The sequence below is a fragment of the Aristolochia californica genome, unplaced genomic scaffold (assembly GCF_029961685.1).
Source record: "Aristolochia californica isolate CCGP_79_NKW_82.1479 unplaced genomic scaffold, dmAriCali1.0.hap1 SCAF_9, whole genome shotgun sequence".
In the NCBI taxonomy this organism is placed as follows: Eukaryota; Viridiplantae; Streptophyta; class Magnoliopsida; order Piperales; family Aristolochiaceae; genus Aristolochia; species Aristolochia californica.
Window position 1 is genome coordinate 31,170,685 of NW_027182290.1, and position 16,376 is coordinate 31,187,060.

Consider the following 16,376-nt stretch of genomic DNA (forward strand, 5'->3'; position numbering starts at 1 on the left):
TCCCACACTTGGAAAAATATTAATTTCTTGCTGTGTGGGTTATATTGTCTGGAATCTATGGAAAGAGAGAAACAACAGAAAATTTAATAAAAAATCTCTTCCCTGAAAATTTTTGTGCAATAGAATCATTGGGCAAGTGTCCTCTTGGGTACTCATGCGGAAGGAATTTCGTAACTTACAAGGATCAAATTTGCGTGGAAATTGGCGTCTTATTGCGGAAATGTCTTTCCCGGCGTCCTCCTCCTATGACAATTTGGTCTCCACCACTGTTGGGACACTTCAAATTAAATTTTGACGGAAGTGCGATTGGTTGCCTTGGGCTGGCTAGATTTGGTGGTATGATTCATGACGAGAATGGAAATCTTCTTTTATCATACACTTGACCGATTTCTATATTTGATTCAACCAATGCTGAGTTACATGGGCTGTACAATGGGTTAAAGCTCTTCAAGCAAAAGATGGAGGCTCTGTGTTGAATGCGATTCAAAAGTTGTTATCAATTGATGTATGAAGCCTTCAAAACCTCCTTGGTGGCATTGGGAATTATTTGAGGATATCTACACTTCAGTTTCCCAAATGCATTGTAAATGGAATTATATTCCTAGATTTGCTAATCATTTGGTAGATAATCAAGCTAAAAAAGGCGTTTCCCTCCAACAACTTGTTGTGGAGGAAGGTCATTTTAGTTAGGTATGTATACTTCTTCATTTTGCAATATATATTTACACCCTATTTCAAAAAAATAAAAAAACTTACTCTAGAGGGCTGCATGTTCATTCCTTGTGAACATTGATTAAGTGAGTGCGCCAAAGGAGTTTGCCAAGGTGGGGGAAGGGGGTTACAGGCACATTGGATGATGAAATTTTTGAAGGAGTTGAGAAGACAATGGTTGATATTGAAAATCCAAAGATATAGCACCAAATTTTGTAAGCAAAGGGGTAGAGCATGATGAAGTGATAGATGGTCTTTTCAGCATCGCTACAAAAGGGAGTTTAATGCCTGGTCTCGCACATTTCTGGCAGCATTAAGCAGAAAAAAGTTGAACTCTTATCTCACATTGGATGTTTGGATTGTATAGGGGAGAAAGGAAATCTCAAAGACTTTTGAACCATGGCTTGTGCAACATGCATGGACAAGCTTCAATGTGTCATTGGAGGTGAACATACCTATTGAGTGGGTAAAGGTCTACATCGAAAAGTGATAAAAAAAATGTTTGTGTTATAAGGTTGAACAATAAGCCTCTTAAGTGGCTAGTCATTTTGGGATAGAATTGGGCTAAACACAACAGTGGTACTAGAGCAGGTTGTGTGCATAGGCTGAGGCTTAGTTTCTGCTTACTATTTTATTTGTATGTTGTGGGTTCCATAAAATGAGAGCCATATTATTTATATGTTATGTGCCCTATTGCAAAGTTTATGTCTTAGGCCACTGTTTATCAAATTTTGATAGTAAAATCTTTGTTGTCAATTTATAGTTATGGGTTGGCAAGTCAATTGGGCCATCTCTCCTCCATCTGAAAGGTCATGTTTCATCTGTTTTCCACTTTCCTCACTGCGATTCGGTTCTTTGTTGGGGATGGCTTTAGTCTGCGTTTCTAGATGGGTTGGTGGTTAGGCAATGGCTTTTTTGCCTCGTTTTATCCACCTTTGTTTCAGCTCACCACCAGTCGCGACTTATCTGTCTTTGATGCTTGGGGAAATGGCTCATGGAACTTTTGCCTTAGACGCACCCTTACTGATGAGGAAGCCATTTCTGTTTGTGGCTTGATTGATAGTCTTGGTAGTGTTATTGTCCGCCCTCAGACGGCGGACCGGATGATTTGGTTCCCTAATGATAGCGGATGATTCTTGGTCTCCGCGGCCTACCACCATCTTATGGGATGGGCTCGACCGGCCGCCCCCCACCCTATTGCTTTTGTTTGGCACCTCTCGGCCCTGCCCAAGGTGAAGTTTTTTCTTTGGAGTGCTTGTCGCAATAAGATCCTCACTGCAGACAACCTTATAGGCAAGGTAACACCACTCTCGATCCTCTTTGCCCCTTTTGCGGGATGGAGGCTGAAACCATGAATCATCTTCTTCTCCACTGTGGCTTCTCCTGGAAGATGTGGACTTACATGATTGACAGTATGGGTTGTCTCAGCTTATGCATCCCACTTGACCTGATCACCATGTGTCATCTCTCTTCTGGGACCCACCTTCCCAGCATGGGCAGGCTTCTGATGACTGCTTGCATTGCTTTCATCCCTTGGTGCCTTTGGAAGGAGAGAAACTGCAGACGGTTTGACTGTACTTTCCGCTATGCTGCTGAGGTCTCTTTCATCGCCACTGGGCTCATCTCTACATGGATCCGCTCCCGGAAAGAATTCGCCTGCCTCTCTTGTTTCCCAGTCTACACCAATTGGAAGATTATTGCTCAGATGTCCGTACCCTCTGCCCCCTGCTGGGTTGCTGTTTGGGAGCCTCCCCCCACCGGGCATTATAAGTTAAGTTGTGATGGTAGCGCCTTTGGGAACCCTAGTTTGGCTGGCTTTGGTGGGGTGATTTTTTATCTGGGTGGCATTGTCATACTTTCTTACTCTGGCCCTCTTGGAATTGCTGACTCGACCACTGTTGAGCTCTCTGATCTCCTTCACAGCTTGCGTATATTTCAGGACCGCTTCAGTGGTCCCCTTATTGTGAAGGGAGTTTCCAAGGTCGTCATCGGATGGTGCTCCACCTCATCCTTCCCCCCATGGTGTTACTGACAGATTTTTCTTGATATTTTGGACATTGCTTCCACCATTTCTTGTACTTGGTCTCATGTTCTTAGATCAGCCAATTCGGCTGGTGATTTGTGAGCTAAGCTTGTCACCCCCCCCCCCCTCTTTAATCTCTTGTTGTTAGGGGAGGCTTCCCTTTCTTTGAAATAAAATTATCATCATTTAAAAAAAAAGTCAATTGTGCCAAGTCTTCTGTTGTATCTATAAATTCGAATGGTGGGATTCAAGTTACTTTGTGTGCAATGTCAAGCGGCCTCACTCCCCATTCAATATCTGGGGCTGCCTTTGTTTTTGGGGAGGGTGACTAGGGATCTATGGAATTCTATGATTGAAATAAAATTATCATCATTTAAAAAAAAAGTCAATTGTGCCAAGTCTTCTGTTGTATCTATAAATTTGAATGGTGGGATTCAAGTTACTTTGTGTGCAATGTCAAGCGGCCTCACTCCCCATTCAATATCTGGGGCTGCCTTTGTTTTTGGGGAGGGTGACTAGGGATCTATGGAATTCTATGATTGAAAAGCTTCAAAGAAGGCGTCCCTAGGGAAAGATAAGTATTTAACCTTGGCTGGTAAGCGATGCTTGTTAAATTCACCCTTGTGGGATCCCAAATTATCACTTCCTTATTTGTTTTTCCCATTCAACGTCAAGCAAAATGGAGGGGATCATGTGTTGTTTCCTTTGGTAGGGTGCCTCAGAGTAGTTTCATTAAAATGATGAAATAGTTTGAAGTGTACCTTCCAAAAACTGAGGGTGGTTCAAGTATGAAGTCTATTTGCTTTGCTTAATGAAGTAGTCTCTTGTTAAAATGGTTGAGGCACTATGCTGCTGAAAAAACTTCTTTTTGGAGGAATTTTTTTGTCATATAGCACAATTACTTGCAATGGTCATTCCATTTTTTTTTCCGAGGGTTATGTGGTTGTTTTTCATTCTTGAGGGGCTTTTTGATTTTTCCACGAAGTGGATCCATCCACTTTTTGATCCATATTTGTATGATCATTTTTTTTTTTTTTTGAAATGTTTTTACTATGAGATTTTTTTTTTTTTGAATGCTGATTACAAACACATTATATACCCCTTTCCCTTGGTGAGACGTGAACTGAAGACCTCATGTAAGAACTTCTCCCTCGCACCTCCCCTCAAAAAGTCAATCCACATAATTTTGTATTTTGATATTTTTTTTTACTGCAACATTTGGTTCTTGCTTATGTGCTTCCTCCTTATGACTTGATGTGTTTTAAAGTCAGAATCTTGGTGGTTTTAGAAGCTATAATGATGAGAACAGCATTTAATTCAACAGAAAATAAACTTCCTACTTTTAATTGATTGTGAGCGGTTGAAGTCAAAACTTGAAATGAGAAAAACTTGAAATTATAAATGGAGCTTTAGTGACTGGTGCCAAATTATTTTCTTATGTAAGACCTATTTACAATGTTATCATTGGTTAAACCAGAAGTATTAGTCTCCCCAGGTTGATGCACGGGGCTCATTTGAAAACTGTTAACATTTTTTCCTTCTTCTTCTTTTTGGATCTAAAGCATTGAATTATCATTTGATTCTCAAAAAAAAAAAAAATTGAGTTATCATTTCTGTACTTTTTTTTACCCTGTTATGGTAACTGATGGTTATTTTATGCTGGCGCAGCTGCAAAACATGTGGTCAGCGCTCATTTCTTTGCCCAGGCCACTGTGGCCACATTGATCTTGTGTCACCATTGTACAACCCCTTATTATTTATGACACTTCGAAGCATTCTAGACAAAACATGCTTTTTCTGCTACCATTTTAGGCTCTCAAGGAAGAAGGTAATTGTATAGTAGCATCTTCCACAGATAGTGTTTGTGTCTATGGTAATGTGTGGTTGTTTGTTCTTTTGTTCTATTCACTTTTAAATGATTAAAATTTTGACTAGGTATTTTATTTTCTCTTTATGTTTATCAGGTGAAGATTTATACTGCTCTTCTGGATTGCTTGGGAAGGGGTGATATTATAGAAGCTGGAACCTTAAGTTCGATGCTATCAAAAAATTCATCACTTTTGGAAGCATTGATGGACAATGATGATCCTAGTACGTTTATAGATGCCATATTAAGCAATTCCAACTCTAAAAGTTTGGAGGGCATCAAGTGGACCTCTCTTCAACACAGTATGATGAAGGAGGTGTTGCACTCATTTATGAGCGGAAAATCTAAGAAGTGTGAGAACTGTGGCGCTAAAAATCCAACCATCCGAGCTCCTTTTTTTGGTTGGTTTCGCATGGTAATTGCCTTGACTTATTTTGCCATTTTTACTTTTATGTCTGACAATTCTAAAATAGCTCATTTCAAAAGAATTCTAAAATATCTATTTTATGTGTTTAATCTATGGTTATTTTATTTGTCATGTTAGATGCACAGAGAGGGAGGGAGAGAGAGAGGGAGAGGGAGAGGGAGAGGGAGAAGTTTGCATATAATCTGTTCTTCATGCAGAGAGTTTGCTGCTAAAGTCGAAAAACAGTGCAAACTTCTCTCTTTTTTTTCTTTTTTTGATAAAGATGTATTTATATAAACAAGAGAAATTAAAACTTCTCTCTTTTGGCAATCTTTTGTAATGCTTGCTTTGCTAGGTTTGCCACTTAAATAACTACAATCTGTACCCCAAAGTGATAGATATATGCTGCACAGAACTGTTGATGTGCATCAAAGCTGTTCTATTTAAGCTAGTCTGGAAGCATCCACATCTTCATTGTCATCATTTGGTGTCTCGAGTGTTTGGTTGATAACTGAATCACCTAAACTGTTTGGATTTGCTTAACTGAATCTGGCTTTAATTTTTGTAGGATATGAAGAGTTCTGCTATTAAAGGGAATGTTATTCAAGGGCATAAGCTAGATAATGCAGACAGAACCAATCAAGCTGATTCTATTGGAGAGGTGGTGGAGAATGATGTAGATACATTTGCTGGAGAAAGCTTGGTCACTCTACCTGATGGAGAATTATCTAATCCTACATTGCATAAAACTGTAGAATCTTCTGGAAAGCGTCGCAAAAATCAAAATTCACAATTATCAAATGAATATTTGAAGCAGAGAAAGTTTTTTTCCCCACTCTATCTCCTACCAACAGAGGTTTGTTCTTTAACTGGGATTTAACTACTTGGTGTAATGGCCCACAGTGGTTTCATCATTTCTTCTCTGGCTGAACAGCTCAACAATTTTCATCTACTGAAGTTTTGGTTTTCTTCTCTCTTCTTTTCCCTAAGCTCAAAGTCATTTAGTTTGTCGGTTTGTACTAATTTCAGGACTGTTTTTTTCAAGGGGCCTCATGATCTCATCTGGATAGGTTGAAATCTTTAGAAGGTGTGCTAACCAATGTAACTCTTTTTATTTTTTATTTTTTATTTTTTTGACAGGTTAGAGACATAATAGGGCATTTGTGGGAAAATGAAGGGCGACTCTGCCAGCTCATTTTTGATATTCAGGGGGAAAACTGCACACGTGGGGACAGCAAGAGCCATTTGATGTTCTTTATGGATGCTCTTCTTGTGCCTCCAAACAGGTTCCGTCCCCTAGGCCGTGGGAGTTCTTCTGATGTGAGTGGACTTTGATATTGTTTTGTGTTTTAGTTTGAGAGCCATGAGGAAAAGAATTTATCAGGGTTGATGAGATAGTACATAAAATGAATTAAAGGATACAGGAAAAACAGAGTAACCAAAACAAAAAACTATGGAGACTATTATAATGGGAATGAGCTGCTGATGGTGAGGTGCTGTTGAGCAGATGCATCTCTTGCTAGAGAATTCAGTGCACTGTTGCTGGACCTAGAGTTGTTCCTGCAAGAGATAATCAAGTGTCTACATTTGTCTATTATTGAGGAAGACATGTTCTCTATCTCATCGAAGTACTTCAGATATCTCCCTAGGAGGGCTTTCCTCCTCGAAGCCCATGAGGTGACAATGTCAAATCACCTTCCACAATAAGAGGGGAGGAGGAGAAGTGGTCCCTGTACAACCTGAGGCCCTGTAGGTAGGCAACTTTGATTGTCAATTACAAGATGATCTCTTTCTTGTGCACAGGGATCATTAGTGAACATGGATTATTATTTCTCTGCCTCCTCAAGTCCATGAGGTGGCAATGTCAAATCTCTTTCCACAATAAGAGGGGAGGAGGAGAAGTGGTCCTTGTACAACCTGAGGCCCTGTAGGAAGGCAACTTTGATTGTCAATTACAAGATCTTTTTCCTGTGCACAGGGATCATTAGTGAACATAGATCATTATTTCTCTGCCTACTTGCATTTCAAACTTCTTTATGTTGAGTGATGTTTATAAATTACTGTGGATGGTCCTGACAAATTTAGTGATAAGTTACTGAAAATCTGAACAATATTCATGAGTTGAAAAGCTGAAAGCTTAACAATTTTAATTTTTATGGCATGTTCATGAATGTTGTATTTCCTTTTCTCTTTTCTTGATAACCTTCGGGCACTGTAATCTCATATTGTATTCCTTCTTCCTCTTAGTGGAATCTTATCTTCTTACCGTTATAAACAAGAGTTGGAAATAGAAATTTCCATTTTGAGTTTGCTTATTGTTTCTTCGGCAATGACCTGCTCTTTACAAGTTGGCTGGCTAATTCTCAGTTTGAGAAGACCTCAAATCTTTGGTTGAGGGCATCCTTATTCTCTTTTAGTTCATTTGCAGTCTGTGTTAATATTAATTTTTTTTCCGAGACATGTTTTAATGTAAGTTTTGCTTTCTTGCCCTTATTTCTTGTTTGCTGATGGGATTTTAGATTGTGACTTGTATGTTTACCCTTTTCCTTTCTTATATAAAAATCCCTCAACACTTAAATATAAATATATCAATTTTCTTTTTTTAGTTATTGCTGCTTTTATGTTTTTGTTTTTAAAATTTTGCCATCTTTTATTTTGATTTCTGTCTCTGTTATAAAACCCAGACCAGACTATCTGGTTAAGTTAGATTCAATAGGACTGGTCCCTTATTTGGGTTATGGGTCTAGAAGACTGAAGAAATTATTTGTTCTTGTGATTACGAAATGACATGAGCCTTACTGGAGTGTAAGAGATGAAGCCTAACTGGCAATTGGCATTTTCAGATCTTGTTAATGTAAATAGGTTGTTGAATTGCATTGCTCAGATTGCTTCGTTTTCAATGTAATGTTTTAATCTCGTTTTACTTGTCTGTGTTTCATTTCAATTGTCATAATAGTGATTTTTTTTGGGAAAAAGGTGGTTTATGCTTACTGAACTTGATGTGCATTATCTTTGTTATTTTAGGTGGTCGAACATCCACAAAGTGTTCAATACAGTACGGTGCTACAATCCAACATTAATTTAGCCAATGCCTATATGAATGAATCTGAACGGTCAAGTGTTGTACCCAGGTGGATTTATCTTCAAGAAGCTGTTAATGCATTATTTGATAGCAAGAAGGCTATTGGTTAGTTGTTTTCTTGTCTTTCTCTTGTTCGTTTCTTCTTTTATTGTTGTTATTTAACTATTTATGTTCACAAATTTAACTGTTTCATCTTTGCTAGTTGTCTGCTTGTTTTAGCAAAAGTTATTTATGTTTCACATTCACATTCATGTTGTATTCAGCATTTCTTTTTATTTTACAGTGCTCATCATTATTAGCATCGAAATAATATAAAATGCAGAACTGGACAAGAGTAATGCTTGTTACAGTGCACTTGTGTCATGAACTCCCCCTCCCCAAGGTTCACTTAAATTAAACCTGTTAATGAATAGTCCTGCATGGGTTAATGAGTACAAGTTGAAGAGAGACTTCCTAACTTGGTTAGTCATTTTCGGGTGGGCCATAGATCTTTTTTATTTTATTTTATTTTGTTTTTTGAGAAAAAGACCCTTAACCAAATTATCAACATGTAGTAACCACAAAAGACCTACATGTGAGGGGGAGTGTAAAAGGAAAATCCCACATGGAGTAGTGAGTACAAATATCTGGTTTATTAGTTGGGCAAGAGACTTCCTAACTTTGTTAGTCATTTTGGCATAGGCCTAACTTCACAAAACTCTGATGGTAGTTCTTGTTGTAACCTTAGGCTTGTTGGGTGGTTCTATTTTTCGGACTGTACAGGTAATATCCTTCTTGTTTATTTTGCCCCTTATGGCTTGTGTGAATCTACAATGTCACAATTGAGAACCCTTCGTCTGGGTTTAAGACTCAATTCATCATGTTTCTCCTCTCCTTAATTGTTTTTTTTTAAATGATACTGATTTTTATTAAGGCAAAAGCTCAAGAGAGCATATTTCTCCTCTCCTTAATTGTTGACGACAATTCTTTGGTGGTTATAGGTTGGGTGTTAGAGAAAAGAATTTGCCGGCAGATTTCTTTTGTATTTTGATGAGAAAATGGATATATGTTGCAGCTTAACATTTCTTAGCAGTGCTAGTGGGTTAGCTGATTCTCTAGCTAAGGAAAGTGTTAATAGGCAACATCTTGTTAGAGGCAATACTTTTCCTATTTGATTTTTCATCTTTCTATTTGGCAAATCCTGTTGATGTAATCTTTTCCTTTCTGAGGAGTTTCCTTTAAAAGAAATTGCATTTCTCATTATTTTAAAAAAAAATCATTATCAGCATAAATCCTTTCTCTAGCAGTATTAGGGTTGGAAATGGATTTTTTTCTGTTTTCCGTTTCAGGGATTGGATGCATAGTTTACTGTTTTATGATTTTTTTCACTGGCTTCAACCTCAAGCAATCCTCTACCTGGCCTTGGTCTGGCAGTTAAACATTGATCGGTAGATTGAATTAGCTTTTGGTGTGGAAGTGCATATGCTGCTTGCTGATTTTTGTTTGTATCAGGTGCAAGAGACAAGATTCCATTCTAGTTGTTTTGTATTTCTTAGGCTGCTTCATTTTGTGGCATCATTCTTGTTGAGTTTAAATCATGTTCCCTGCACATCAGGAACTCCCAATGATCTTTGGAGTTGTTGAATGAGAATATTGCAGAAATTGAAGTTGAGGAGAATGAAAAGTAGATAGAGATTGCAGATATTGAAGTTGAAGAGAAGGAAAAGCAGAGAGAGAGAGAGAGAGAAGCAAATCGCTGTTCATAAATCATGTTCCATACACATAAGGAACTCCCAATGATCTTTGGAGTTGTTACAGGAGAATATTGCAGAAATTGAAGTTGAAGAGAATGAAAAGCAGAGAGAGAGAGAGAGAGAGAAGCAAATTGCTGTTCATAAATCATGTTCCATACATATCAGGAACTCCCAATGATCTTTGGAGTTGTTGAATGAGAATATTGCAGAAATTGAAGTTGAAGAGAATGAAAAGCAGAGAGAGAGAGAGAGAGAGAGAGAGAAGCAAATTGCTGTTTATGCGGAAGTTCCACATGGTGGAGGGGAGGGTGACGACCCTTCCCTTGCAGGCTGAAAGGGTGGAGGAGTAGAGTTTCTCCCCCATGATTTCATCGACATGGGATGTGGGGGGGGGGGTGGCGGTGCGTCCCTCCCTCTGTTGCCCTCACTCCCCTTGGTGTCTTTCATGCACAGGAAGAGTTTTCTCCTGTGCATGTGACCTGGTCGACTGATTAGGTTGTCTGGTTCAATGTTCGAACTGCAATCTGATTGGTTTTTTCGGGTTCAAGTTATTTGACCCAAATAATTTGGTTGAACCTGGTCCGATCGGCCAGTCTAGTCCCTGGTTTTAATACTCTCTTAACTACAAAGTAAACTACGTACCCTAAATAACATGACTAAAATAACCCTTCCATCTCACATCTCTTGACATTGTGCTCAAGTTGCACATGGATTTCAAGTAACCCTAACTTGTTATTAAGACATGATAAACTACCCCTTCAGAGGTGCTTTAGTAAATATATCTCCAAGTTTATCAGAAGACTTCACAGGCGAGCTAGATATAGTTCCATTCATCACAACTTCTCTGATGAAGTGACAATCCACTTCTATTTGTTTCTTATTTTCATGAAACACAGAGTTGTTAGTAATAAAAATTGTAGTTTGATTTTATTACCAAACATGTCCATTGGTTGCTGTCGCAAAATATCTCCATAGGTTGCTGAATATAAAATCCAAATTCATCGATAAGACCTTTTACCTACATTAGTTGACATGCGGTATGAGGATCCTGTACTAGATCTTTGCACTCAATCTAGTCACCATTGTTTGTTTGGTACTTTTTGATGTAACTAGGTTTCCGCCAACAAACATACCATAGCTACTAATAAATCTAGCAGGTTTGGAGTCGGCATAGTCAACATTTAGATAACCCACTACATGTAAATGCTTACGAGATGTATACTTTTGAATTACCTGTAAAGGGTGGTTTAATCTTTTTACCTTCTTTAGATTAACCCTCTAGAGTAGGAAAGTGTTCTGCTTCATATGGTAGTTACGTGGTTCAATTTTCAGTCATTTATGACTTGTAAGTAGGGAGTTATAGAGAGTTTAGTGTAGAGGGGTAATTCTATCTATGTACTCATCTTTCACTTTAGTGAATATTTAAAAGGAGTGGAAGTCGATTTTTGACCCCCAACAAGTGCTGCATCCATCACACTCTTTCTTCCCTCTCTCTCTCTCGCTGCTTCTCTTTCTCTCTCTGGTCTCTCTTATTAATTTATAGCTTTTTCATTGTATTCGAGCAGCAAGATTTTGTTGCAGAGGGTTTCAGCCAGTTCTTCTCTTAAGTTTACTTCTTCTCCATTAATGTGGCTTTTCAAATTTCTCTGCTCATTGGAGTTAAAGGTTAGATCTTGCTTCTATCCTTGCCAGTTCCTGCAGTAAGTGATTTGAACCTTCCCATTGCTCTTTGAAATGGTGTTGTGTTAGTACCAACATCTTCTATCCAAATTTGTTTTTTTGGCCCTGTTGCATATTATGTTGGGTCTTGGATAGAAAGGAAGCTAGCTACTGGCTACTGTATGTTAATTGAAAGAAATTTAATTAGTTGGAAGAACAGGAAACAAAATTTGGTGGCTTGCTTTAGTGCGGAGGTAATGTAGTGAGCAATGACTTGTCTTGTCAATGAAATCCTATGTGTGACATCTGTTTTGGCCGAGGTTGGTTTCTCTAATAAGAGTTCTACAGTGATGCATTTTGATAACTAAGCTGCCATTTTTTTGCTAGTAATCCTGTATGAAGGAACCAAGCTTGTTGAAATAGATTGTCATTTCATTTGTGCTGATGTGATGAGTATTGCATTGGTCACTCTATATGCAAGTCAGCTGATCAGCTTAGAGACGTATTTACCTAAGTTTTGGGGAAGTGTGAGGTGGATTTTTATAATAAGCTGGGGCTTCTTAATATATATGCTCTAACTTGTGAGAGAGTGTTGAATTACATGGAAGATATTTTGGTCATTTTACCTTTTTCTTATTATCCCTTTAGTTTTAGGAAAGTAGTCAGCTTTACATGGTGTTTGGTTTATTTTTAGTTTCTTATGACATTTAACTAGGGAATTAAGGTGTGTTTAGTGTTGATGTGTAAACTGTAATTTCACTAAAGTTTGATATGAAAGAGGTGCTGCAAACCAACTCAGCTTTGTCTCTCTGTATCTCTCTCTCTCTCGCCTTCTTCTCTTCCTCCCTTCTCTCTCTCTTCTCAATTTATAACTTTAACAACTTTCTTCATTGCCCCTTTTCCACACTTCTTTGGAACATTTTGACCCTAATTTGGTCTCCAAATTTTGTTTCCTTCTACTGTTGCTGTCTCCTTAGTCAATCAATATTCCCTTCCCCTTGGGGATGGCAGAAATAGAAAGAGCAAAATAAGTGAACTCTTTAGTGTATGCAAAAGCTGCTGGTGTTATTGAAGTGACTATGCTTTATTTTTTTTTTTTTTTCAGCCAGTAAATTAGAGGAGACCTCTAATCTTTCTAGCATATTTACAAGAAAAAAATTACAAGGTAATTTATTAACTTGTCTATCTTTAGATTAGTAGTTCTCTTCCTTGGAATACCCGTGTTGAGAGTTTTTAAAGTTCTATTTTGACTGAAGCTCAAGAGTTTATCTCGAGGCTGCAGGTGGGGGAGGAGTCATTAGAGTAACTCTTAAAATAGAAAGTCTCTCAGGTTTTCTGAAATTAGAAGTTTTAACTAGACAAGAGACTTGCTGTTTTTAGCAACTTATTATTTTAGTTGAAATTTTTTATTATAAAGTCTTTTCATGTAGTAGTATCCTGTTTAAACTTTTGTATTTGTTTCCAAACCAGTGTAACCTAAAGTTAGCAAGCCTTTGAGTTAGAAACTGTTTTCTATTTTGAGTTTCTTTTCCTGCAAGTAAATATCGATACAGAGCCCTAATTGGAGTCTATTTCTATTACTGGACAAAATTGCAGTTTCCTATTTTTTAGCTTATTTGCTGATCTGTATACCTATAATAATAAGGCCTATCCTGTTTAAACTTTTGTATTTGTTTCCAAACTAGTGTAACCTAAAGTTAGCAAGCCTTTAAGTTAGAAACTGTTTTCTATTTTGAGTTTCTTTTCCTGCAACTAACTATCGATACAGAGCCCTAATTGGAGTCTATTTCTATTAGCGGACAAAATTGTAGTTTTCTATTTTTTAGCTTATTTGCAGATCTGTATACCTATAATAATAAGGCCTACATATGTAACTCAGAAATCATTCTTTTGCAATTTAATAAAGTTCTGTTTTTTTTCTCTTGGACAAACTTATTCTTTGCATTTTTTCTTTGTTTGCTATTTTTTTTAAAAGCTACATGTTAGTGGGAATTGGTCCACATAGATTAGTGTTAAAAAAAGTTGTTGGTGTATGAGATTGAACGATAAGGTTTCTAAGCGACTAGTCATTTTGGGATGAAACCGAGCTTAATTTTATCAGAGTAGAAAGTCTACTATTGGGCCTAGTTTGTCTGCCGTTGAGTTTGTACCTTGCATATATTGTCCATATCTTAGGCCCACATGTAAGTCTGGACAAAAGGGGAAGTACTAGTGAGAATAATCCCATATATATATATATATAAAAGTTTTAGGAAAAGTTGTTGGTTTATAACATTGATCAATAGGCCTCCTTGCAGTTGAGCCGTGTTTCCCGAGCGAAAGCTTGGGTGACTCTTTTCTTAGATTGGAGGGCACAACGTGAGGCTGGTTTTACAGAGCAGCTATAACCTCCAACTGTCGGCAGTGGAAGGATAACGAGTTGATGCGACTCGGTCCAAATTCGCCAAATCACTTAAAAAAATAAGAACAGTAGGCCTCCTTAGTGGGTAGTCATTTTGGGATGGAAATAGACTCAATCTTAACACCACATAAACCTTACTTTTTTAATTCAAGTTTTACTCATTAAATTTGAATTTAGATTGTAGTTTTCTTAGTTGTCGATGAAATCTAGGTGAGCCAAACTCTAAGGATGCATTCAACTTTGTTATTCCTTGAATCTAAGTCATTGTGCTGCATTACTAGCCCCAAATAATTTTGATTGTGATTAGCTTTCTTTGTGCCTAGCCTGATTATGAACTGGTTTAGGCTGCTTTTTATCACAATCCAAAACCCTATTTAGGATTTGCCTCTTTTTTCTTGCCATCAATAGGTCCAAACAATATTAGTTTTCAAATATGCTTCTTCTGTATCTTAGCTTCTGAATGATGGCTACTTATTACACAACATATTAACAATTCATGATGCACTATTGCAGCTCATTTACGAAAAAAGTGCTTATCACATTGTTAAGAGTTCACCTATAAATTATCTTCCTCTTTTGAAAGATTCTTGTAAGTAATTTAACTATAATTAGTTGTGTCATTTTGTGCTTATTGGACCTTTATGTTGATTAAGTTTAACAAAACAATTTTTTCTTCTTACACTATTTTCCTTTTCTCATGTTTGGTGTTTGTTTCACCTTCTACTGCTTTGCAGTTTTGTATGTAGAGCATGCTTATTGATGGGTTTATATATATATATCTATCTATCCCTAGCATGTCTTGCTTGATGTTTCATTTATTATTTGAGTGTAGGCAAACATAAAGGATCAATTGGAATCTGTCAGCTATTGGAGAAGAAGGAAGGTATCTTCCGGCAGAAAATGATGGGAAAGAGGGTCAATTTTGCTTGTCGGTCAGTTATATCTCCAGATCCGTATTTGGCAGTTAATGAAATTGGGATTCCCCCATATTTTGCTCTGAGGTTAACATATCCTGAGGTGGGTTTCTTTGCTTTTATGATGATGAGAACAATAATTTGCTTTCTTTTAAATTTTTCTTGAAATGGTGGAAAGCTTTTATTGCTGTTATTGCTTTGTATAAGTATGAGAGAATGAGAGTTAAGCTACAATGGGAAAGGAGTCTCGTATCAATAGGCAAGTTCTGAAATATTATTTTTTGCAGGAAGTGTGCTGCCATGATATAACTAATTGCTCAACCTTATAATATAATACTATTTCTTAACACTTTTAGTTTTCTCACTCAACACTCTCTCTTACATCTAGACTTGCATATAATAGGCCTGAGATAGGCACAACCCCCTTCGGGAGCACACTACACGCAAATAACCTAGGAAGGACAACCTAGGTCACAGCCCATGCACACATCCTGCTCTTATACCACTGTTGGATTAAGCGGGATTCTATCTCAGAATGACTAACCCATTAGGAGGCCTATTGTATAACCTACAACCCAATTAACTTTCTTAACAATTTTTTTTTAAATGAGACTTTTTAACGTGAGACTTTTACCATTCAACAAATTACATAATACTTTGATTTTAAAAAATAAAACTTTTATTGTTTGCCTTCTATGAAATTATTTGTGCTTGTTTACATAGTAGACATAATCAAGTAATTTTCAATCAAGCTATATATTATGGATTGTGTATATTCCAATGACTATGTTTATTCATTTTATGATCTTGTGATCTAATGTGTTTGTGCAGAGGGTTACTCCTTGGAATGGTGACAAGCTACGGAATGCTATCATTAATGGTAGTGAAGTTCACCCAGGAGCTACGCATTATGTGGATAAGTTGGCTACGAGAAAGTTGCCATCTCTTGAAAAACAACGTCGTGCAATTTCAAGGAAGTTGTTGTCATCACGGGGAGTAATTACTAACTCTGAGAAGAGTCCAGAAACGGAGTTTGAAGGAAAGGTTGTATACAGACATTTGCAAGATGGAGATGTTGTACTTGTTAATCGACAGGTTTGTAATTTTCTCCTTTAATACCAAGTCTTTTTTTCTTTGGATAGATGCTACAAAATTTATCAAGGAGAGGCAAGAGCAAAGATTAAAAATTCTGAGCTTGCCACCTCACAAGGCTAGCAAACAAAATGTTTTTTTTTTTGTATGAATGGTGCGTATATTGATAAGATAAAGAAAGAAAAATACAAACCTAATTCCGAGGGCCTGACTCCACAACAAAGTGTTGGAGAGAAATGCCCGCCTTGGCCTGGGAATCTGCCAGGTGATTAGCAGAGCGTGGAATGTGATTCCACTTACAGCTTAAAGGGGAAAATAAATTACATATTTCATAGAACATATCCCAATGACGCCTTGGGGGATGGTCGTGGTTTGCACACCAATTGATGACCACTTTTGAGTCGCCTTCAATACAAAGGGGACCAGAAAAGGTGGCTGGAGAAGATTTGAGCCCGTGTAACAGACCCGAGAGCTCTGCTGTGGTAGAG

General features: G+C 37.5%; 1 protein-coding gene across 1 annotated transcript in view; it reads left to right on the forward strand.

Moving 5' to 3' along the window:
* LOC137940502 (DNA-directed RNA polymerase I subunit 1) overlaps positions 1-16,376 on the forward strand; it is a 43,467-nt gene that overhangs the window by 6,680 nt on the left and 20,411 nt on the right. The window contains exons 3-9 of the mRNA XM_068785604.1: positions 4,403-4,562; positions 4,699-5,016; positions 5,576-5,863; positions 6,148-6,327; positions 8,032-8,194; positions 14,715-14,899; positions 15,628-15,891. Of these exons, the coding sequence (XP_068641705.1) occupies positions 4,403-4,562; positions 4,699-5,016; positions 5,576-5,863; positions 6,148-6,327; positions 8,032-8,194; positions 14,715-14,899; positions 15,628-15,891 (1,558 nt within the window). The remainder of the gene's footprint in view (positions 1-4,402; positions 4,563-4,698; positions 5,017-5,575; positions 5,864-6,147; positions 6,328-8,031; positions 8,195-14,714; positions 14,900-15,627; positions 15,892-16,376) is intronic.